Here is a 24,405-nt window from a genome sequence, read left to right on the forward strand (position 1 = left end):
GGGCCTATGCCACATCTTACAGAACTTTTTATTTATATTAAAATGAAATAGTTTATCTGTAATTAGTATAACCTAAACTTTCACTGTCATTTTTTCTTTAGAGATTGTATATTTAAATGCAATTTTACTAGTACTTTTGTACTTACTGTAATAAAAAGAAAACTTCTATTGTAACTTTGTTTGTAATTTTGTTTGTAATTATTGCTTTGTTTTTGGAGCTTTTCTCCCCAGGACTCCATTGAAAATGGGTTCTTCTAGTTCCAATGGACCATCCTGGTTAATCAATTGCAAATACATAAATAAATAAATAAATACATAAATAAATATACTGAAATCCCCTAAAACAATAAAAACAACCCCTCAATACCACCTAAAACCCATTAACTTAATAACAGACAAAACTATCTATATCTTCAAATATTGAAGTTTTTGCTTCCTAATAAGAACAAAAGTTCTAAGTTGATAGCAACGCAGACAGGCTAGTTAACCAAAAAAAAGTTAGTCATGCTAAGATGCATGGTACAGCCTGTGCTTTTAGTAAGTGCTATCTAATTTTGTCTTATGTTTATAGCACTCACAGCTGAGAAAATACTTGAATGCTTTCAGTAAACACTTTCTCCAAGCCATTTCTCTTTATCAGATTGTCTTTTAGTGACATGCAAACTAAACACAAAACTGCTAAGGATACCTTGTTTATTAGACAAAAGCCTTATAATATTCAGTGTTCTTTTTCATTTATATACTTTGTAATAAACTTGTTACTGGATAAAGCCTAAGGCCTTAACCCAGTCATTTCTCTATGGAAACATGGGAAAGGCACACTGATTTTTCTTTTGTCATGCTCTCTTTCCAGACCTTTCCTCTCTCCTTGTTTTGAACTGCTATACTTCTTAGTTCAGATATTAAATAATTTAAATGTACAATAAATGCTACTGATTCTACTACTCAGGGCAAACAAACATCTCAAGCATTTGCATTTAATGTAAATACTGACTATGAAAAATAATGTTTTTAAGGCAACTGGGGCACTGATAAGTTAAAATGAAGATTAGAACTAAACTTTTTAATGACAGTGATGTTATATTATCGAGTACTCTAGTTTAAAGTTTATCACTCTATGAAAACTTAAAAAAGGTATTACATTTGAGTAAACATTTCCAATGGAGTGTAGTTCTAAAAGAACATCTGGCACTAATTACTATGGGATAAGAATATCTACATACCTGCTTCATCATAAGCTGAGGAAAATTTTTCCAGCATTTCCTTATCAATTGCTAGAATCTGTTGTTCCAGGATACTTTGATGAGACAGGATACTATTCTCTTTTTCCTTTTCATACTCTTGAAGATGATGCTTGAGGACTTCAGCCAAACGAGTCTTGACATATTCTGCAGCAGACTAAACAAACAGAAGGACAGACATTCTCAGTGAAATGCAAGTAATTCTTTTTGTATGAAGTATTTTTTCAAATGTTTTGATGATCTGAAGAGAGATAAGGAAAAGTGGTAGAAAAATATAATGATGAAAACTTGAGAGAACATTAATACACTTTATTTAAAGCTAGACTTCTGTTTGCCTTCTATGTGTTTTGATGTTCAAACATTTATTCCAAGGCAGGTGTTACAATGAAACAAAATTATTCACAAACATTGAATACCTTCCTATTTACATGACAGCAAAAATCCTTATAATGCAATTAAGCTTTATTCTTTTTTCTGGTTATTTTCTTAGTTGGATGTCAGGAATAAATTAAAAAAAAAGCATGTGATGCTTGTACATTACACTAGTGCTGTTCTGACAAGAGAGTTAATATTTACTTGATACTTGATGCTTACAAAACTCACTGAACAAGAGGCTAGCAACTAGTGAAGTGACTGATAACAGAAGACAGTGAGCATGAAGTACCAGGTTTTTCATCTACACGGCTATGCAAGTAAGCAATCGTGACAGTGTCAGCCAGTTACTTTAACATAGTGTGTCTTTATGACTGTCTAATGCATGTTGATTTATCTTTAAACAGGGATACATATGATAATTTGTGCATCAGAAGGATATCACACTTTTGATATGATTAAACTGCTGGTTGAGTACATTCAACATTTAATAGATATTTTAACATCAACTTAAGATTTACTAAAATGTGTACTGAAACATAGTCCAAAGTGAAAAAGTATATTAATACAAGGAAAAACATATATCAAAAATGTACATGAGCATTTACAATATAAGGATTCTGGGTAAAATACTAAAATATTACAAAAACAAACAGATAAATAAACTGAAAACATTAAAATGCATTAAACAAGCTAACATCTGAAATAGAAATAGTTTGCTGTTGTAAATACAATGTCCCAGCTTCATGACATAAAACAGGATGTTTTGCTAGTATAACAATAAATAGCTTCCAAAAGAATTCCCAGACACTGCTGATAAGCACTAATCAGGACATAATATTCCAAAATGTTCCAAACTTCCTGGAGAACACAATAATGTGGTAAATGGGACATAATGTTCCCAGATAAAGCAAATTTCTCCAGGTGATGTGCAAATTCATGCCTCAACAATGGTACAATAGCAAAAGAGCAACTCAAAAAATAAAAAAGAAGAGAAGTGAAACATCTCATCTCAGGAAAGCATTCCTGGGATAGACAAACCACAAGCCCACACAATGCAGGGACTCCAGGAATCCTAAAGCAGATTGCACACAAACAGGGAACAGCAAAATACTGCAACAGACTGCATAAAACCAACCCTGGGGAGCAACAACAACACCAAGCTACACCAAGAAGTCAAACTTGGCATAAAACACTATTGCTCCTGCTTTCACAAAATATGAACACTCAAACAGTCCACAGACAAGGATTATTTATTTATTTGTACGTTGGGTAACTGGCTCTGAGAACTCAATTCTACAGACTGACACTCATTACTGCTTTTAGTGATGTGCTGATTTAGCGAATGCTTGACACTTGTACGGTGGTACTGTGAAACAAATACTGAGCTGTGATAGACATAGAATGCATCTAACAATTATTATAACGGCAAAATTGAAACTGGTTACAATAGCAAATTAACATTCATACATAGTGTTAACATGCAGATCCAGACATAACAAGAAGATATATATATAAGGTGGTATAAGCCATTAGATCCTATGACAAAAGTATATAATCATAAAATAATTAAATGACTGTTGTAACTGTAGAGTGTCTCAGATTCTCAAAATCAGCCCATACTTTTGGAGACACCATGTACAAAGAAAAAACAAGAATGAAAAGGAATGGGCAACTGTGATTACTATCACATACTGTACCAGTACATTACTTATTCTTACAGTACAGTAGCATTAGTACTCACTGTCTGTTAGTATCCTTTCTTTCTTCCTGTAGGCGCTTTCTTATTGTATTGTCAAATATCTACTAAATTTAATCTGCCTAATCACTCACAATTATGTTTAATTTAACAGCTTTCTTGGTTTTGCATTCTCCTTGCCAGCTGTTTGTTTCTGTGGTGAATTTACATGTACTAGATCTATGGATGCATGCCTATATAGACAACTGGTATATGACTCTAGACGGAGAGCAATTTAATTGAATGAAAGCAATACTACTTGACAGGGTATCAAACAAGTTAGACATACCAGAATGCCTGATTTCATAAGTAAAGGGCATCTTAACCCACTAACAGTACTTCCTAGTTTGTTGCAGCCAGGAGGATATTAGTGTGCCTCAAAAATGGGAACTGCCAATAGAAAATATATGTATTTTTTCCTTTAATTAGGTACATAGGATCAGCCCAGTGGCTTCCTGAACCCAAGTGGTGCTTCTATTCCTGTAGGAGGGCAAGAACCAGGATTTATCAGTCTGGGCAAAAACCCTCTGGCCCATACAATCCATGACCAATGAGCCTTATCAGCGCATGGGTGAACAAAAATAATTATGACAAAATGGCACCTGTGACAGATGTGGGGGGTTAAGCATGTAATATAACACCATAAGAAGGACAGAAACTAGATTTGGTCTGTTGGAATCTGATGCAGGAAAGGGTGAGGGTTAGAAAAAGGATCTGGAAGACAAGAATAAACTTCTCTAAATGATAGATACATAAAAAAGAAAACTGAAAAATGTTGCAAGGATGCAAAAATGGGAAAAGGTTAATAATGTAAATATTTTAGTGGTTCATGTGAACAGTACAAATTATATAAGAAGGCTAGCTATGCAAGAGTGTTGTAAAAAGATAGAGGTTGATTTAATACGTCTTTTGGACATTAGCTTTCTAGACAGGGGTAAGAGGTAGCATCTGTGTAACAGATGGGGTGAACAGATTATGTGGAGCTTTGGGTATGATACTAGTTGTGGAACTGCTACACTGGTGAGAAAGATAAAGAAGTAAAAGTGAATGATTTAGCCAGTAGGGTAATGAAGAGAATGTCAATTTATGATGCAAGAGTTAAGACAATGCCTTTGAGAATAGTAAAAGTGTATGCATGCACCATGGTGGGGAAAACGTTATTTGAAGAGATGAAAAAATATGTCATGGTGAATCTGAATTGAGTAGTTGTGGTGGTGAAACATAATGCAAGATATAAAGGAATGTAGATAAGTCATGAAGTAATGGAAGATTAAATGTAGGGAAAGAAAACTTATGTACACACACACACACACACGCACACACATATATATATATATATATATATATATATATATATATATATACACACACACACACACACACACACACACACACACACACACACACACACACACACACACACACCCCTATAATGCTTTTTTTAGGTGGAGTTCCAAAGACCAAATTACAACCATAACAGCTATAAATAAATGCAATCTGAGGGTCATCCTGCTCAACGCTAGAAGTCTAACTCTCAAGATGCACTCGCTTGAAGAACTCCTCAAAATGGAGAACATCGACATTTGTTCTGTAATGGAGACCTGGTTTAAAGTGGCAGAAAACACCCCTGCGCTACCAGGCTATAACTAATTCCACACCTTTCTGCCCCGAAACATGGACTGAAGCTCCAAAGACAGTGGTGTCTCCATATTCATAAAGGATATGCACATCTCCAGACTAGTAGCCCGGCATAATGCATCTGAGATACTTCAGGTACAAATAACATAGGGTAAGACTGCGATCCAGGTCATAGCCTGCTATAGGTCCCCAACCATGTCCCTAGACCCTCACTCCACGTACCTAAGCACCCTGGAATCTATCAAGGTCCAACCCAACACTCTCATACTAGGCAACTTCAACTACCACTCCATCACCTGAGAAAACTACTCAAGCACCAGTGCACTGGCCCAATGCTTCCTGGAATTCATCAGTTCCAATGCCCTGGGCCAGCTCATTCTTGCCCCCACTAGAGGAAGCAACATCCTTGACCTGGTTATTACTAACATGGGCAACCATTGCTCTGCTAATTCTTCCTTGTTAAGATCCGACCACAAACTAATCATCATAAAATCCACATCTCACCCACACACCCCTGCAAAGGTATCCACCATGAAAAACTTCTCTAAAGCTGACTTTGGACTCCTAAAAACAGAGATGGCTAACTTCACGGCACCCATGCCAATGGAAAACAGATGCATGACTGACAAATTATACACCAATGTACTGAACGAACATGTACATAAATGCATGGAACTAGATATACCCAACAGAACTATCATGCTCTCCTCCAAAAAAAAGGAAGCCAGTCTGGTGGTCCCCTGCCATTAATAAACTTTACAACAGAAGGAAGAAACTGTTGCAGAAAAAGGTGAACTCCCAAGACTGGAAAAATTCCCTTATTAGCCTCAACAAAAAGTTGAGATCCCTCATCAAAATCTCCAAAGCCAAAGAATTGTGTCAGACACTAAAAACAACCACAAAGCCTTTTTTAGCTATATCAAGAATCTCAATGACACTACCCAGATTTGCTCTGAGTTACTGCACAATGGTACCTCCTATACTGATATTGCCAACATACTGGCCGACAGATTCAGTGCCAACTTTACCCCTCTCTCCCACCAAAGGACCAATATCAATACTGGAAGGATGCCAGGCACCCTGCATAACTGCAGCACAGGTTAAAGCTGCATTATCTAAGGCCAAGAATACAGCTTCCATGGGACCTGACAATATCCCTGGCTGTATTCTACATGAATTACAAAGTGAAATGGCACCACATCTGTGTGCTCTGTCATCTCACAGCCTCACCTCATGCTTTGTCCCTACCAAATGGTGCACTGCTACAGTCATCCCTCTCCATAATGGAGGAGCGACTACAGACCCTGGAAATTATCACCCCATTAGCCTGACAAGTCTGATATGTAAGGCTATGGAGTGCATCATCATGGACCCAATTAACAACGATATAGGGAATCTCCAAACTCTAGATTCCATGCAATTTGGTTTTGTGAAAGGTAGATAATGCCTGCTCAACCTGGTTGACTTCTTTGAGTCAGTCACCAGAGTGGTGGATGAAGGTAAGGCAGTTCATACTGCCTACCTCGAACTGGCCAAGGCCTTTGATACTATTCCTCACTCAGGAATTACTGATAAACTCACCAAACTAGGCATCAACCCCTATATCATTATGTGAGTAACAAACTGGCTCACAGATAGAACACACATTGTGAAAGTAGCGGACTCCAAGTCAGACTGCTGACCAGTCACGAGTGGAGTCCTACAGGGAACGGTCCTGGGTCTTCTCCTGTTTGGCATCGACTTTTCAAAAGTCCAGGCCAACACGGATGGACTCTGGCTGACCAAATTTGCAGATGACTGCAAGCTGGGAGCCATTATTAACTCCCCAATTGATGCAGACATCCTATAGAAAGGCCTCACTGAGACCAATGACTGGTGTTGAAACCATGGCCTTAAGCTTAATGCCAAAAAATGCGTCGTCATCCCCTTTGGGAAAAACTCAGTTCCCACTAATTATCACATCAATGGGAGCCCACTGAAGGTATTATAAGAGATCTGGAGACACAGGTTGACAGCAACCTCTCCTTCAACCAACACATTGTCACTGTGGTCAGAAAGTCCTTCTATGTTGCACATCTCATTATCAAGGGTTTTGCATCCAGGAGGAAAGAGGTCATCATTTCTCTCTTCTCTTCCCTCATTAGACCATTCATATAGTATACTGCCCCATTTGGCATGTACCTCACCAGACACCTGCAACAGCTGGAGAGCCCACAAAAGTACCTCATGAAGAGGATCCTGGGCCTTAAACACATGTCCTACATGGATAGACTCAAAAAAACTTCAGCTATTTTCTGTGTCATATTGTCTACTAACAGGCGATCTCTGCTTGACTTACAAAGCCATGTCTGACCCAGCTCTGTTAGAAATGCTACATCTAAAGAAATCCCAATACCTCCGCACCACATGCTCCAGAGACCACAACCTCATTACCACAACTAACAGCACATGCTGGAGGGACAGGTTCATAACCCAGAGACTGCACATGCTCTGGAATAGGCTTCCCACACATGTCAAGCAGAGCACCTTACTAGCCCTCTTCAAAAGAAATCTTGATGAGTGTATGGGAAATAGAAAGTTCACCCTGGGGATCACTCCAGTGTCACTACTTGATAGAGGCACTGGGAACTAAAGTCAGGCAGCACAATGCCAGGGCACTTCTATGGGCTAGGCTTGCAAAGGCCGCAGGACCATTAGCCTAGTACACACCTATGAACCTATGAACACACACACACACACACACACACACACACACACACACACACACACACACACACACACACACACATGCACACGCACATGCACACACACACACACACACACACACACACACACACACACACACACTCACACATATAAGAGAAAGTTTGAAAATAGAAATTGATTACTTTTTGATATAAGACTTGAAAGATATATAACAGGGAAAGAAAACCATTTTTACAGATCATGTGACTGTGAGGGCATTCATAGAAGTTAATGATGAAATTATTGAGAAAGGGAAAAGTATTAAGGTGCTGATAATAAAAATAAATACAAGTGAGTTATAAAAAAAAGAGAAAAAATGGTATCATGGGATGATCATGAATCAGTGAGTTCTTTTTTATAGTTTAAGAGCACATTGGTGGGCAACGTTTTAAGAGAAATTCAAGAAAAGTACAGATGGAAGTAAGCAAAAAACAAGAAGGACAAAACAAACTATATTACTTTGATAAATGATTATGAAGATTTTTTAGAATAAGGGAGTGATGAATATATATAACTAGAATGCAAAATATATGAAACATGGATTAAAAGTGAAAAACATGATGTACAGTTTTTTATTTGAAAGGAAAAGGGAAGAAGTGCTGACATTTTTCACATGAGGGCTTTAAAATATTTTATAAAAATATAACTAATAATACAAATAAGCTAGATAATGATGATACAGTTGAAACTTTTGCAAGGGAAAATATAAATAGTAAAATAACAAGTGAACAAATAAAAAACTTGATAGACCATTCACTTTAACAGAAATAAAAGATCAAATAAAAAAATAAAGAATAATAAAGCACTGGGGTTATATGGTCTTATACCTGAACTATATAAAATACTACCAGATGATGCAATTAAAATATTAGATAAGGTCTATAGAGCAATAAAAACAAACAACTGCTGAAGTCCCCCCATCATGGAAATATTCCCTTATATCACCTTTCTAAAATAAGATAAGGATCCTACAAAGTGTCCATCATACAGACCCATTTCACTTTTAAATGTGAACTATAAGATGTTCATGTCCATTTTAGCTAACAAAATGAATCTACTTATACCTAAACTAATTAACAATGATCAAACTGGGTTTATTTTAAAAGACAAGTACAGGATAATATAATAGGAATACATACTTTAATAAACTATTCAAATAAAAAAAAAACGTTCTGCCATTAGTCTTGATTTAGATAAGTCCTTTCACTCAGTTAATTGTTTGCATCCATTTAAAACACTTACGTGTATAATTTCTCTTCTGAGCTAATTGCATTATTTTCTAAGTTATACAATAACTCTCATGCTTATGTTAAAGTAGGTTATTTTCTTTTTTATTCCTTTAAATTTCAAAAAGGCACTAAAATCTGTCCATTATCACCTTTAAGTTTTTCATAAGCTATAGAACCCTTTGTTAATAGTATTAAATTTAATAAGAACATTAATGGTATCAAAATAAAAGAAGATTTTGAACTAAAGATTAATTTCATTGCTGATGATATTCTACTAACAACAGGAAATACAGAACATTTTCACTGGAACATATAATTAGTTTTATGAGTCAATTTGAAGAAAAATCGAACTTAAGATTTAATCATAATAAAACAAGTACATTATTAATTAATAAAAAATTAAAATAATCATACAAAAATATTTCAACTTCAATTGGAATAACAATCAAATAAAATTCCTTGGTATAACCATAATATCGAATAGTGAAAAAATGATGCAAACAAACTTTTAACAGGCTGTTGATGTAGGGAAGGAGAATGGAAAGTTTTTCTCGAAGGTCTATAGGAAAGATAACTACTCTAATTCTTACCTGGCCTATTCTAGTGCACACCCACAACACCATAAAAAAGGAATAATAAAAGGGCAGTATGTGAGGGCTAGCAGAATGTGCTCTAGGAATGAAGATTTTTATGAAGAATGTGAGAAGTTACACATTATGTTTCTAGAGAGAGGCTACCCTGATGCCCTAGTATTAGAAGTAGAAAAAGAGGTGGTGTATGGTAGAGAAAATAAATATTACCCAATTTTAGGGATGGATGAACCAATGAAAGTATTGAGTCAGGTAGATGAGTTTGATGGTGCAAGTAACCTGGTTTTGGATTATAATGGTGAAGCAAAATTTATTTCCAACCTAATAAAAGCTGAATGGCAGAAATTTGGTGAGCTGTCGGATCTGAATTGCCTTTTTGAACACCCATTGAAATGTACTTATAGGAAGGGCAAGAACCTTAAAAATTATTTTGAAACTAAGGGGAGGGGCCAAATTAGAAAAAAGAGCAGAATAGGAACATTCAAATGTGGAAGTTGCCCACAATGCCCGTTTATTTATGCTCGTGATGCAGTCCATATACAGAGTAGGGACATATTGGTTAGGAGTACTGAATATGCAAATTGCCACACAAGTGGAATTATTTATTTGAGCATTTGTAAAAAATGCCAAGCTTTTTATGTGGGGAAATCCAAACGCAAACTGAAAAATCGGATATATGAGCATAATTATGACATTAGAACTGGTTGTTCCAATAATGCTCTGTTTAGACATAAAATAAAATGTTTGGATGCAGAATTTTATTTTTTTGTTTTAGAAGTGGTTAAGAAAGACATTCGAGGGGGCCTTGGGAGGACACTATCGAATATAAAGAATTGTTATGGCAACTCCAGTTGGAATCGTACAATCAACCAGGCCTTAATAATATTGTGTCTTTGTTGCCAGTACTAAAATTGAGGGCAGCTAAGCTTTGAGTGGTATGACAATTTTCAAAACAAATGTCCAGTTCATTTTAAGTGTTCCATGGTTTTACCTTCTTCTTTTTGAATTTAGGGTATCCAGCCCTAATACTGTTTGGTAATATTAATTTATTGATTAAGATCTATATTATTTTGATAAAGTAATATATGAAGTGGTAGCTTGATATGAAGTATTTAATAATGTAGGAAGTTATAATTCTAATTTTTAATAGGGTAAAGTCAGTGTTTTGTGCAACATCCTTATTTTACCACTAGAGGGAGTATGTCGATTAACAAATTAGACAAGATGTAGGCAAATATGTATTTTATTTAATTTAGTTATCTATGAATGATTTTTATTGCAATAGGTACTATTTATAATGAATAGAGATTTTTTATGGATTTATAGTAAGTTTTAATAATAATAATGTGTTTGTTCAGTTTGAAATTATGAGTTTTTAAAAGTTTTTAATCATGCAAGGGATAGTAAGTTGCAATTAAATGATGTATTTCAAGTGTGACTAATTAATTGGTTAATTAAATTAATTGATTGTATTTAAAAGCAAGGATGGATTGGATGTGTTGTATTGCATCTGAAGAAGTGTCTTAAACGAAAACGCAGGTGTGGAGACATAGCGTTTGTGCTTTGTGACTGTCTTGGACTTATTTTTGTGTTTCAGTCGTTTTGGTGGAAATAAAATCCATTTTCCAGCAAGGACTGTGTTGCCTTTCTCCTCTGGTGCTCTTGTAACTTGTGAGTATTTGTTCGGTGCTAGCCTCCTTTTTGCTGCTTGTTTTGGTCTAGTTATGGAGGTGGAGGAGGGCACTATAGCACCCATTGAAGGTGACCTACGGCTGGATACAAATGCTAAGTTGGATAAATTGTCTGGGCAACTTACCCAGCTACTTGAGCTTATGGCGAGGGACAGTTGCGGTATGCAGAGTTCACCTTCAGCGCTTCCGCTGAACCAGGAAGCTCTCCCAAGGAGGGAGAGGAGGCGTTGCAGGCAGCGGTCTAACACTCAGTCGGACTATGAAGGTATTTCCGGGGATAGACCACTTTTCGGGTCTGGAACAGTTGATGGTAGTGAATTTGGCAATGGTGTACCTATGTGCTTTAGGTCTTTGCAAAGCGAAGACCAGAACTCAGCGACTAAACAGCGAATGGAAGTTGTGAATGGAGCGAGACCAAAGCAGAATGGTCAAGGCGCTAGAGGGTTCAGTGAAGTGGTTACGAATACTAAACAGCCAGGTACCGGTCAAAAAGACACTTATAATGGACAGATGGACTTTAATTCTGTTTTAAAAGTAAAATATTGTTTTAATTCTAAAAATCTGCCTAATAATAAGGATGTTGAATTTAATTGTACATTCAAACAAAATATGGATCGTTTTGATGAAATGTTGTTCAAATTTAAAAATTTAGAGTTAGAAAATGCTTACCTTAAGGAATGTATAAGTTTAAGTATTGTCCCGAAAGGGTTAAGGGTATGCAAGTACCCTAATAAAGTGAAAGTAGGGTCTGATTTTCATCAGGAACTGTTGAATATTTTTAATAACTGTGGCCTTGACATTTTAAAAGTTATAGTGAAAGAAAATTCAAGGGAGATGGAGGGCCTAAATCTGAAGTTAGAGGAATTGAATAAGGTGATTGTTAATGACCTTCTTTTTTCCATGGATGAAAATCGGAAGAAATACCAGATTATGTTGAATAATATTGAGAGAAGTTTAGCTAATGTATTTGAAAGAAAATGTAAAAAGCTAGGGAGGGATATGGAGGAATACAAACAAAAAATTAATTACCCCAACCCAAGAGGTGCTTATAATAATAGTAATAAAAAATTTAATTTTCAGTCTAACCAAGAGTCAGTTTTTGAAGAAATAGAACAAGGACAGGATAATATTGTATTGAATGATGAACAGGAGTTCCCAGAACTAAGAAGATCTGAGCGAATAAGGAATTATCATCAAAAGAATTTCCAAAAAAACTTTCAGGAGGGGGGGGTGTCAAACCAACATGCCCAGTACAGGAATTACAACAGGAACAACCAGAAGTGGTAGTTGAGATGGATGGTGGGGTAAATGATGTGCCCCAGAATTGTAGATTGATGAAGGAAGGGATAGTATGTAAAATGAATGGTTATAATATATACAATTATAGTGCCCTGGAGGTTAATGAAGTCTTTTTCCGGTTGTTTACAAAGGGCCTAAAATTTGTACCAAATAAAAAAGCTGATGTAAGTAAAGTTCTTATTGATTTAAAATTGTTTATCCGAAAGAAGAATTTTGAACTTATGTTTCAGGGGCAGAATGGAAACAGTATAGGAACAGGTGTTAATAATCTAAGAAAAAGAAGTATTTATAACCCTCCTATAAACCAACAGTTAAAAAAATTTTGAGAACTTAGTGGAGAAGAGAATTAGAAATGAACTATCTAATAGAAGGGTAACCCCTAACCTAACAAAAGAAGAAAACAAGTTATTGCAACAATTAGCAGGAGATAAGAATATTAGGATTTCAAAACCAGATAAGGGTGGGGGCACCGTCATGATGGACCAGATAGTTTATGAATCAAAAATGTTGGAACTATTGCAGAACAAAGATAGATATAGGAGGTCATCATTGAATGAGATTAATATAGGCAACCAAAAAGTGGGGGTTGTGCTCAATGATTTGCTTTTGGAGGGATCTATTGATGTTAACACTTTTAGGTATTTGTCTGTGGATAAACCAAAAGTACCTGTTATATTTGGAGTGCCGAAGATCCATAAAAATATTATTAATCCACCAATGAGGCCGACTGTTGCCTCTGAAGGTTCAGTGACAGGCCCTATTGCTAAATGGCTGGATGTTAAACTTAAAGAAATTTTGAAGGTAGGGCCAGGTATAGTCAAGGACTCCTGGGACCTTTTAAGGAACTTGAAGGAAGAGTTTTTTGATGAAAATTTAATGTTCATAACTTTAGATATAATCGACTTATTTTCGTCCATACCTCATAAGGAAGGTATGGAATTGTTTGAAGAAGCCTTGGTAGAGTATGGCAAATTTTCTCAAAATGATTTCCGCTTGATTCTGACTCTTATGGATTTAGTATTGGCTAATAATTTTATACACTATGAGGGGGAGTTTTTCAGGCAGATCCAGGGAGTAGCTATGGGTGCACGATGTGCACCCACTTATGCTAATATTATCCTGGATATATGGGAACAGAAGTTTGTTCTCAATTCCAGGTTTAAAAAGTGTTGGAGACTATATAAGCGCTACCTGGATGATATATGTCTGTTATGGGTTGGTACTGAGACCGAATTTCTAGCTTTTTTTGATTATTTATCTGGTACTACTAGTTTTCTCACCTTCACTTATAATAAGAATCAAGAATGCTTACAATACTTAGATATCTATGTAGGGAAGGAGAATGGAAAGTTTTTCTCGAAGGTCTATAGGAAAGATAACTACTCTAATTCTTACCTGGCCTATTCTAGTGCACACCCACACCACCATAAAAAAGGAATAATAAAAGGGCAGTATGTGAGGGCTAGCAGAATGTGCTCTAGGAATGAAGATTTTTATGAAGAATGTGAGAAGTTACACATTATGTTTCTAGAGAGAGGCTACCCTGATGCTCTAGTATTAGAAGTAGAAAAAGAGGTGGTGTATGGTAGAGAAAATAAATATTACCCAATTTTAGGGATGGATGAACCAATGAAAGTATTGAGTCAGGTAGCTGAGTTTGATGGTGCAAGTAACCTGGTTTTGGATTATAATGGTGAAGCAAAATTTATTTCCAACCTAATAAAAGCTGAATGGCAGAAATTTGGTGAGCTGTCGGATCTGAATTGCCTTTTTGAACACCCATTGAAATGTACTTATAGGAAGGGCAAGAACCTTAAAAATTATTTCGAAACTAAGGGGAGGGGCCAAATTAGAAAAAAGGGCTGAATAGGAACATTCAACTGTGGAAGTTGCCCACAGTGCCCGTTTATTTATGCTCGTGATGAAGTCCATATACAGAGTAGGGACATATTGGTTAGGAGTACTGAATATGCAAATTGCCACACAAGTGGAATTATTTATTTGAGCATTTGTAAAAAATGCCAAGCTTTTTATGTGGGGAAATCCAAACGCAAACTGAAAAATCGGATATATGAGCATAATTATGACATTAGAACTGGTTGTTCCAATAATGCTCTGTTTAGACATAAAATAAAATGTTTGGATGCAGAATTTTATTTTTTTGTTTTAGAGGTGGTTAAGAAAGACATTCAAGGGGGGCCTTGGGAGGACACTATCGAATATAAAGAATTGTTATGGCAACTCCAGTTGGAATCGTACAATCAACCAGGCCTTAATAATATTGTGTCTTTGTTGCCAGTACTAAAATTGAGGGCAGCTAAGCTTTGAGTGGTATGACAATTTTCAAAACAAATGGCCAGTTCATTTTAAGTGTTCCGTGGTTTTACCTTCTTCTTTTTGAATTTAGGGTATCCAGCCCTAATACTGTTTGGTAATATTAATTTATTGATTAAGATCTATATTATTTTGATAAAGTAATATATGAAGTGGTAGCTTGATATGAAGTATTTAATAACGTAGGAAGTTATAATTCTAATTTTTAATAGGGTAAAGTCAGTGTTTTGTGCAACATCCTTATTTTACCACTAGAGGGAGTATGTCGATTAACAAATTAGACAAGATGTAGGCAGATATGTATTTTATTTAATTTAGTTATCTATGAATGATTTTTATTGCAATAGGTACTATTTATAATGAATAGAGATTTTTTATGGATTTATAGTAAGTTTTAATAATAATAATGTGTTTGTTCAGTTTGAAATTATGAGTTTTTAAAAGTTTTTAATCATGCAAGAGATAGTAAGTTGCAATTAAATGATGTATTTCAAGTGTGACTAATTAATTGGTTAATTAAATTAATTGATTGTATTTAAAAGCAAGGTTGGATTGGATGTGTTGTATTGCATCTGAAGAAGTGTCTTAAATGAAAACGCAGGTGTGGAGACATAGCGTTTGTGCTTTGTGACTGTCTTGGACTTATTTTTGTGTCTCAGTCGTTTTGGTGGCAATAAAATCCATTTTCCAGCAAGGACTGTGTTGCCTTTCTCCTCTGGTGCTCTTGTAACTTGTGAGTATTTGTTCGGTGCTAGCCTCCTTTTTGCTGCTTGTTTTGGTCTAGTTATGGAGGTGGAGGAGGGCACTATAGCACCCATTGAAGGTGACCTACGGCTGGATACAAATGCTAAGTTGGATAAATTGTCTGGGCAACTTACCCAGCTACTTGAGCTTATGGCGAGGGACAGTTGCGGTATGCAGAGTTCACCTTCAGCGCTTCCGCTGAACCAGGAAGCTCTCCCAAGGAGGGAGAGGAGGCGTTGCAGGCAGCGGTCTAACACTCAGTCGGACTATGAAGGTATTTCCGGGGATAGACCACTTTTCGGGTCTGGAACAGTTGATGGTAGTGAATTTGGCAATGGTGTACCTATGTGCTTTAGGTCTTTGCAAAGCGAAGACCAGAACTCAGCGACTAAACAGCGAATGGAAGTTGTGAATGGAGCGAGACCAAAGCAGAATGGTCAAGGCGCTAGAGGGTTCAGTGAAGTGGTTACGAATACTAAACAGCCAGGTACCGGTCAAAAAGACACTTATAATGGACAGATGGACTTTAATTCTGTTTTAAAAGTAAAATATTGTTTTAATTCTAAAAATCTGCCTAATAATAAGGATGTTGAATTTAATTGTACATTCAAACAAAATATGGATCGTTTTGATGAAATGTTGTTCAAATTTAAAAATTTAGAGTTAGAAAATGCTTACCTTAAGGAATGTATAAGTTTAAGTATTGTCCCGAAAGGGTTAAGGGTATGCAAGTACCCTAATAAAGTGAAAGTAGGGTCTGATTTTCATCAGGAACTGTTGAATATTTTTAATAACTGTGGCCTTGACATTTTAAAAGTTATAGTGAAAGAAAATTCAAGGGAGATGGAGGGCCTAAATCTGAAGTTAGAGGAATTGAATAAGGTGATTGTTAATGACCTTCTTTTTTCCATGGATGAAAATCGGAAGAAATACCAGATTACGTTGAATAATATTGAGAGAAGTTTAGCTAATGTATTTGAAAGAAAATGTAAAAAGCTAGGAAGGGATATGGAGGAATACAAACAAAAAATTAATTACCCCAACCCAAGAGGTGCTTATAATAATAGTAATAAAAAAATTAATTTTCAGTCTAACCAAGAGTCAGTTTTTGAAGAAATAGAACAAGGACAGGATAATATTGTATTGAGTGATGAACAGGAGTTCCCAGAACTAAGAAGATCTGAGCGAATAAGGAATTATCATCAAAGGAATTTCCAAAAAAACTTTCAGGAGGGGGGGGTGTCAAACCAACGTGCCCAGTACAGGAATTACAACAGGAACAACCAGAAGTGGTAGTTGAGATGGATGGTGGGGTAAATGATGTGCCCCAGAATTGTGGATTGATGAAGGAAGGGATAGTATGTAAAATGAATGGTTATAATATATACAATTATAGTGCCCTGGAGGTTAATGAAGTCATTTTCTGGTTGTTTACAAAGGGCCTAAAATTTGTACCAAATAAAAAAGCTGATGTAAGTAAAGTTCTTATTGATTTAAAATTGTTTATCCGAAAGAAGAATTTTGAACTTATGTTTCAGGGGCAAAATGGAAACAGTATAGGAACAGGTGTTAATAATCTAAGAAAAAGAAGTATTTATAACCCTCCTATAAACCAACAGTTAAAAAAATTTTGAGAACTTAGTGGAGAAGAGAATTAGAAATGAACTATCTAATAGAAGGGTAACCCCTAACCTTACAAAGGAAGAAAACAAGTTATTGCAACAATTAGCAGGAGATAAGAATATTAGGATTTCAAAACCAGATAAGGGTGGGGGCACCGTCATGATGGACCAGATAATTTATGAATCAAAAATGTTGGAACTATTGCAGAACGAAGATAGATATAGGAGGTCATCATTGAATGAGATTAATATAGGCAACCAAAAAGTGGGGGTTGTGCTCAATGATTTGCTTTTGGAGGGATCTATTGATGTTAACACTTTTAGGTATTTGTCTGTGGATAAACCAAAAGTACCTGTTATATTTGGAGTGCCAAAGGTCCATAAAAATATTATTAATCCACCAATGAGGCCGATTGTTGCCTCTGAAGGTTCAGTGACAGCCCCTATTGCTAAATGGCTGGATGTTAAACTTAAAGAAATTTTGAAGGTAGGGCCAGGTATAGTCAAGGACTCCTGGGACCTTTTAAGGAACTTGAAGGAAGAGTTTTTTGATGAAAATTTAATGTTCATAACTTTAGATATAATCGACTTATTTTTGTCCATACCTCATAAGGAAGGTATGGAATTGTTCGAAGAAGCCTTGGTAGAGTATGGCAAATTTTCTCAAAATGATTTCCGCTTGATTCTGACTCTTATGGATTTAGTATTGGCTAATAATTTTATACACTATGAGGGGGAGTTTTTCAGGCAGATCCAGGGAGTAGCTATGGGTGCACGATGTGCACCCACTTATGCTAATATTATCCTGGATATACGGGAACAGAAGTTTGTTCTCAATTCCAGGTTTAAAAAGTGTTGGAGACTATATAAGCGCTACCTGGATGTTATATGTCTGTTATGGGTTGGTACTGAGACCGAATTTCTAGCTTTTTTTGATTATTTATCTGGTACTACTAGTTTTCTCACCTTCACTTATAATAAGAATCAGGAATGCTTACAATACTTAGATATCTATGTAGGGAAGGAGAATGGAAAGTTTTTCTCGAAGGTCTATAGGAAAGATAACTACTCTAATTCTTACCTGGCCTATTCTAGTGCACACCCACACCACCATAAAAAAGGAATAATAAAAGGGCAGTATGTGAGGGCTAGCAGAATGTGCTCTAGGAATGAAGATTTTTATGAAGAATGTGAGAAGTTACACATTATGTTTCTAGAGAGAGGCTACCCTGATGCCCTAGTATTAGAAGTAGAAAAAGAGGTGGTGTATGGTAGAGAAAATAAATATTACCCAATTTTAGGGATGGATGAACCAATGAAAGTATTGAGTCAGGTAGATGAGTTTGATGGTGCAAGTAACCTGGTTTTGGATTATAATGGTGAAGCAAAATTTATTTCCAACCTAATAAAAGCTGAATGGCAGAAATTTGGTGAGCTGTCGGATCTGAATTGCCTTTTTGAACACCCATTGAAATGTACTTATAGGAAGGGCAAGAACCTTAAAAATTATTTTGAAACTAAGGGGAGGGGCCAAATTAGAAAAAAAGGGCAGAATAGGAACATTCAAATGTGGAAGTTGCCCACAATGCCCGTTTATTTATGCTCGTGATGCAGTCCATATACAGAGTAGGGACATATTGGTTAGGAGTACTGAATATGCAAATTGCCACACAACTGGAATTATTTATTTGAGCATTTGTAAAAAATGCCAAGCTTTTTATGTGGGGAAATCCGAACGCAAACTGAAAAATCGGATATATGAGCATAATTATGACATTAGAACTGGTTGTTCCAATAATGCTCTGTTTAGACATAAAATAAAATGTTTGGATGCAGAATTTTATTTTTTTGTTTTAGAAGTGGTTAAGAAAGACATTCGAGGGGGGCCTTGGGAGGACACTATCGAATATAAAGAATTGTTATGGCAACTCCAGTTGGAATCGTACAATCAACCAGGCCTTAATAATATTGTGTCTTTGTTGCCAATACTAAAATTGAGGGCAGCTAAGCTTTGAGTGGTATGACAATTTTCAAAACAAATGGCCAGTTCATTTTAAGTGTTCCGTGGTTTTACCTTCTTCTTTTTGAATTTAGGGTATCCAGCCCTAATACTGTTTGGTAATATTAATTTATTGATTAAGATCTATATTATTTTAATAAAGTAATATATGAAGTGGTAGCTTGATATGAAGTATTTAATAACGTAGGAAGTTATAATTCTAATTTTTAATAGGGTAAAGTCAGTGTTTTGTGCAACATCCTTATTTTACCACTAGAGGGAGCATGTCAATTAACAAATTAGACAAGATGTAGGCAGATATGTATTTTATTTGATTTAGTTATCTATGAATGATTTTTATTGCAATAGGTACTATTTATAATGAATAGAGATTTTTTATGGATTTATAGTAAGTTTTAATAATAATAATGTGTTTGTTCAGTTTGAAATTATGAGTTTTTAAAAGTTTTTAATCATGCAAGGGATAGTAAGTTGCAATTAAATGATGTATTTCAAGTGTGACTAATTAATTGGTTAATTAAATTAATTGATTGTATTTAATAGCAAGGATGGATTGGATGTGTTGTATTGCATCTGAAGAAGTGTCTTAAACGAAAACGCAGGTGTGGAGACATAGCGTTTGTGCTTTGTGACTGTCTTGGACTTATTTTTGTGTTTCAGTCATTTTGGTGGCAATAAAATCCATTTTCCAGCAAGGACTGTGTTGCCTTTCTCCTCTGGTGCTCTTGTAACTTGTGAATCAAATAAAATTCCTTGGTATAACCATAATATCGAATAGTGAAAAAATGATGCAAACAAACTTTTAACAGGCTGTTGATAAAATTGTAAGTTTAGTCACAAATCAGAACAAATTCTTCTTTACCATGGAAGAACAATTAATGTTTATTAAGATAGTAATTCTCCCTAAAATATTGTTTATCTTACAATCTTTAATACTACCTCTACCAAAACCATTGATGAAGAAGATAAACAATATTCTACTTAATTTTTTGGCATCCTAATGAACCAAGAGTTTTCTTTGTTTCACACTGAAAAGGTTGGGATAATGGTGAACTAGGATTCCTTGATACTCAACTGTATGCTACTCCAACAATTGTAAAACTTACAGTATTGTGGATAAATTCATCTTATGATTCAAAATGGAAACAAGGAACTATTATTAGTAAATAATAAATATATTACAACTAGTCATAACCAAATTGTCCCTAATGGTTTGATCTGTTTATTAAAAGATTTTTGCATAAATGGGATTACACCCTCTTCTCAAATTCCCTATTTAAATAACATAATTTCCTCTTTCCAAAAGTTCACATATTCTACCCATTGTATTAAAGACTTAATACTTTCTATGTTTCCAATTCCATACACAAATGACTGCTTAGAAATTCATAACTTTGACAAAATGCTAGTATTGAAACAACAAAGTAACTTAATTTATTAACATCAATTCTTAAACGGAACTGATATATATATATATATATATATATATATATATATATATATATATATATATATATGAAAATTTAAGGTCCAAATACAATCAAATATTCTGAGAATTGGTTAATTTTACATATATTTAGAGACACTGTGAACACAGAGATAAATACGATATTTAACATAGATAAGAAATTGTTCCCCAAATTATTGGAATGTTTAATAAATATCAATAATAATGCAAATAAAAATCATATTTGTCACACATTTTAAAAGTCTTAAGTTAGATTTCATATATTTAGACAATTCATATTGGAACTATTCCTCAAAAATTAATAATGAAGACTTCTCTAAAGAATGCAAGAAAATAATATTAAAATCTACAGAAAAAACATATCTTAATTATACTGCACAACCTACACAGAGCTTTTGTCACTTATTACAAAATTATAATTATGTATAAATCAAATATAATTAAATGCTGGAGATGTGATTCTGAAATAGTAGCTGACTGGATGCATATGGTATATGAATGTAAAGTGATCTCCCCTTTTTGGAAAGAAATTAATGACTTTATCCAAGCTCTATAATCAAATAGATGTAATATTTCTAAATCTTTAGTTTTATTTAATGCTCTGATTCCTGAGATAATTCCCAAAACCCAAGTGAATCTTCTTTGGCCTATTCTTGCTATAGCCAGAAAAGTAATTGCTAAAATTTGGAAAAGTAAAGTTACCCCCTCTAGTGTTGAATTTATTAATATGGCAAACATTTTTTGCAGTAGTGAATTGCATACTATAAAGATGAGAACTTCCAATATTACACAGATATAGAGAAGAATAAAAAGTTTCAATGGTTATGGAATACATTTAAATGATTATATGGGGAAGAAAAGGGCAATAGAGAGGAAGGATGGAGTCTAAGAAAGTTAAAAAGAATAAGTAGGAAAGCTTGAAAAATAAAATGATAGAACAGGAAAAGGTTTTGAGTATGAGAGTAGCAGTAATGTATCAGGTCTAGATGGAATAAGTTAGGTATTTTACACAGAGGTGACTACCAAGGAAAATAATATTTTATAAAAGTAACAAATGAATAATCAAACAAAAGGGTTAAAGAAGAGAAAATATACTGGTATGATACAATTTACAATGAAAAAGGAGATAAGAAAATTAAAAATTGGAGGACAGTAACTTTGGAAAATACAGATTATAAAACATTCATGAACGTTTTGCAAAAAAAAAAAAAAAAAGATCATAGGATATAATGAGTTTTGTTGGGTTGGAGTTAAGGTATTTACTTTACAAACATAATGTAGAAGGTTTTATTCTCATCTTTGTCACTAAAAGATTATAGCGTAGATGTTTAACAGTTTGCAGACTGACTGCCACGTATTTACCTATAAATATAAAAAAATAATTATGTGGTTATGTACATGATATAGGTAATCAGATAACCTATCTTAATAAAGATAAAGATAAAATATACAGTATCTAGTATATTGAAGAAAAAAAAGAAAAAAAATATTGTCATGAAATGTAGCTAACGTTTTTTAAGTGTCCAACATTTTCAGACATGGACAGTTATAAAGATGTATGGTACAGGAGAGAAAATAATGACAGTATTGGAACCATTATATGAAAAGACATGGATATCATGGTAAGGGAATGGGTAGGAGAGAAAATAAATGGTGAAAATGTGTTACAAATATTCCATGAGTGAGATAAATTTAGTTTTAGTCATGAATGCAGAAATAGGAAATTATATCTCTCAACTGTCCAGATTTTCAAAGACTATCCACATTTTTACCTTATATTTTTGGTCTGCTCCTCAAAAAATGTCTGTTTTTCTGGCAAATCTGTAATACTGTACATCTGGCACTGGGTTTTATTTACACACGGTATTGAATTTTAACATGTGATTCTCAGAGCCATCACTTTGGAACTGCCACTGCTTGACATTGGAAAATCTGATGCCTCTGAGGATGATGGCAGGCATTAGTTGGCACAGTCAGGGGGTATGGTGTGTGCTGGGCATAGGGAATGTGAACATTGTACCCCTTACAGAGTCCGGGAACACAGTCTTTATGCCTGTGGATACTCAGGAGCCACACACCTCACAGGGAGGAGAGGTTACTGAAGGTATTGGCAGTCAGAAAAAAATACCAACCCCTAACAGAAACATGTTGAGATCTGTCAGTAGTATACACATAGAACACACATAGACAGTATTTACTGGTTCTTAATGGAAATATGGTTACCATCCTCCCCTGGAAGTTGGTGTGTCAATGACTGCAACTGAGCTTACCTGAAAGCCATCATAAAGATACAAGCTAGTGCTACCACAACCATGGTAAAAGGGGTCAGGCTTTTGAAGGGTAAGCAAGCTGACCTCTGTGAGGGCATGTTCTGCATGAATGATTGTTTTGATAGACTAATTCACCTCCTGGAACTTGCCCAGTTCTCTCAAGGTCATCATGCCATTTGTAAGTTGCCATCCACTAAGCTGTTCCACCAGTGCATCTATGGATGTTAGCCGCTGTGGTTGTTGTCAAAGTAGACCATGTTCATATAGTGCTAGTGCATCTGTTGAGGAGGAGGCTTCACCCAGAAGAGGATATCCAGGGGGGTTGTAAAAGTCAAAGCAATGGCACGTTTCATAACTGATGTCAGTCATGGTTCTGAAGTTTTCAGCATCTCATCAGTGGTAGAACCAGCAGCCAGAATGCCTACATGGGATGTTCAACCCTCTACTATGTATTCCTGGACTGTCCAGTAGTTCGACATGCAGTACTGCAACTACTGCTAAAGCTGTGTTCCAGCAGACAAAAAGTCACACTATCACTGCCCACAGTACGTTACACATACTCACTTCCAGAGACAGTGGCCCTTTGCAGCTCCTTTCCCATTAAGCCCCCATATCCCAGCCCACACTAACAACTGCACAATTTCTTCTACTTGCCCTCCACACTTACACAACTCTTAGTGAAAGGTATCCATGCACGTGCTCCCTCACTCACCTGTGCAGATGATAACTGTATCCTGTCATCTGTACAGTGATACTTGCATTGCCCATGTCTGTTGCACCATGTAGCCAGCCTATGCATGGTTAACCACAGCCTTATGCTTGTTTTGCATGCATCAGTTTTAATATAGTGTGTCTGCTTTGCTAGGGGCTGGAGCTCCTCCTTCTGCAGCTGGTTCTTCCACTCACTCCTCATCTGATTCTGCCTCCACTGTTTGGTGTGTTATGGTATGCTTCTCCTGCATGTGGCCTCTTAATGCATCTGCCTCTTCAGAATCACACTGTGTAATATTGTACATACTGTAAATAGTTTTGTACAGGTGCCAGCACCATACTGCAGGATGCCATAAGGGGAATTCAGCCATTGAATGCATGCCTTCAACATGCTTAGTGATGTTCATTGTTTGCCTTGTTTATGTATGGGTAAAACTGTACCCCTGATATGCTTAATTTTGTGTATTTCTAATGTGTATCATCAGACAGGGTTTCAGGGCAAACAAGGCATCACCAATAATATGGCCTTGGGGGATCACTCTTTGTAAAATGGTGGTGTGGGTCAACAGTGCTATATGTGTTAGTCTTGGACAGTGCCTGGGTGGCTTCCATACATGTTGTAGATGATACCCTATACATTACAGACTACCTGGCAAGTGATGGAGGGATTCACATTTATGGGGGCCACATACC

General features: G+C 35.6%; 1 protein-coding gene across 1 annotated transcript in view; it reads right to left on the reverse strand.

Moving 5' to 3' along the window:
• The window catches only part of PPM1L (protein phosphatase, Mg2+/Mn2+ dependent 1L), a 1,339,716-nt gene that overhangs the window by 489,551 nt on the left and 825,760 nt on the right, over positions 1-24,405 (reverse strand). Inside the window, exon 2 of the mRNA XM_044069977.1 lies at positions 1,224-1,398. Within this exon, the coding sequence (XP_043925912.1) occupies positions 1,224-1,398 (175 nt within the window). The remainder of the gene's footprint in view (positions 1-1,223; positions 1,399-24,405) is intronic.

The sequence above is a fragment of the Protopterus annectens genome, chromosome 4.part1, assembly GCF_019279795.1.
Source record: "Protopterus annectens isolate FY-2018-M chromosome 4.part1, PAN1.0, whole genome shotgun sequence".
In the NCBI taxonomy this organism is placed as follows: Eukaryota; Metazoa; Chordata; order Ceratodontiformes; family Protopteridae; genus Protopterus; species Protopterus annectens.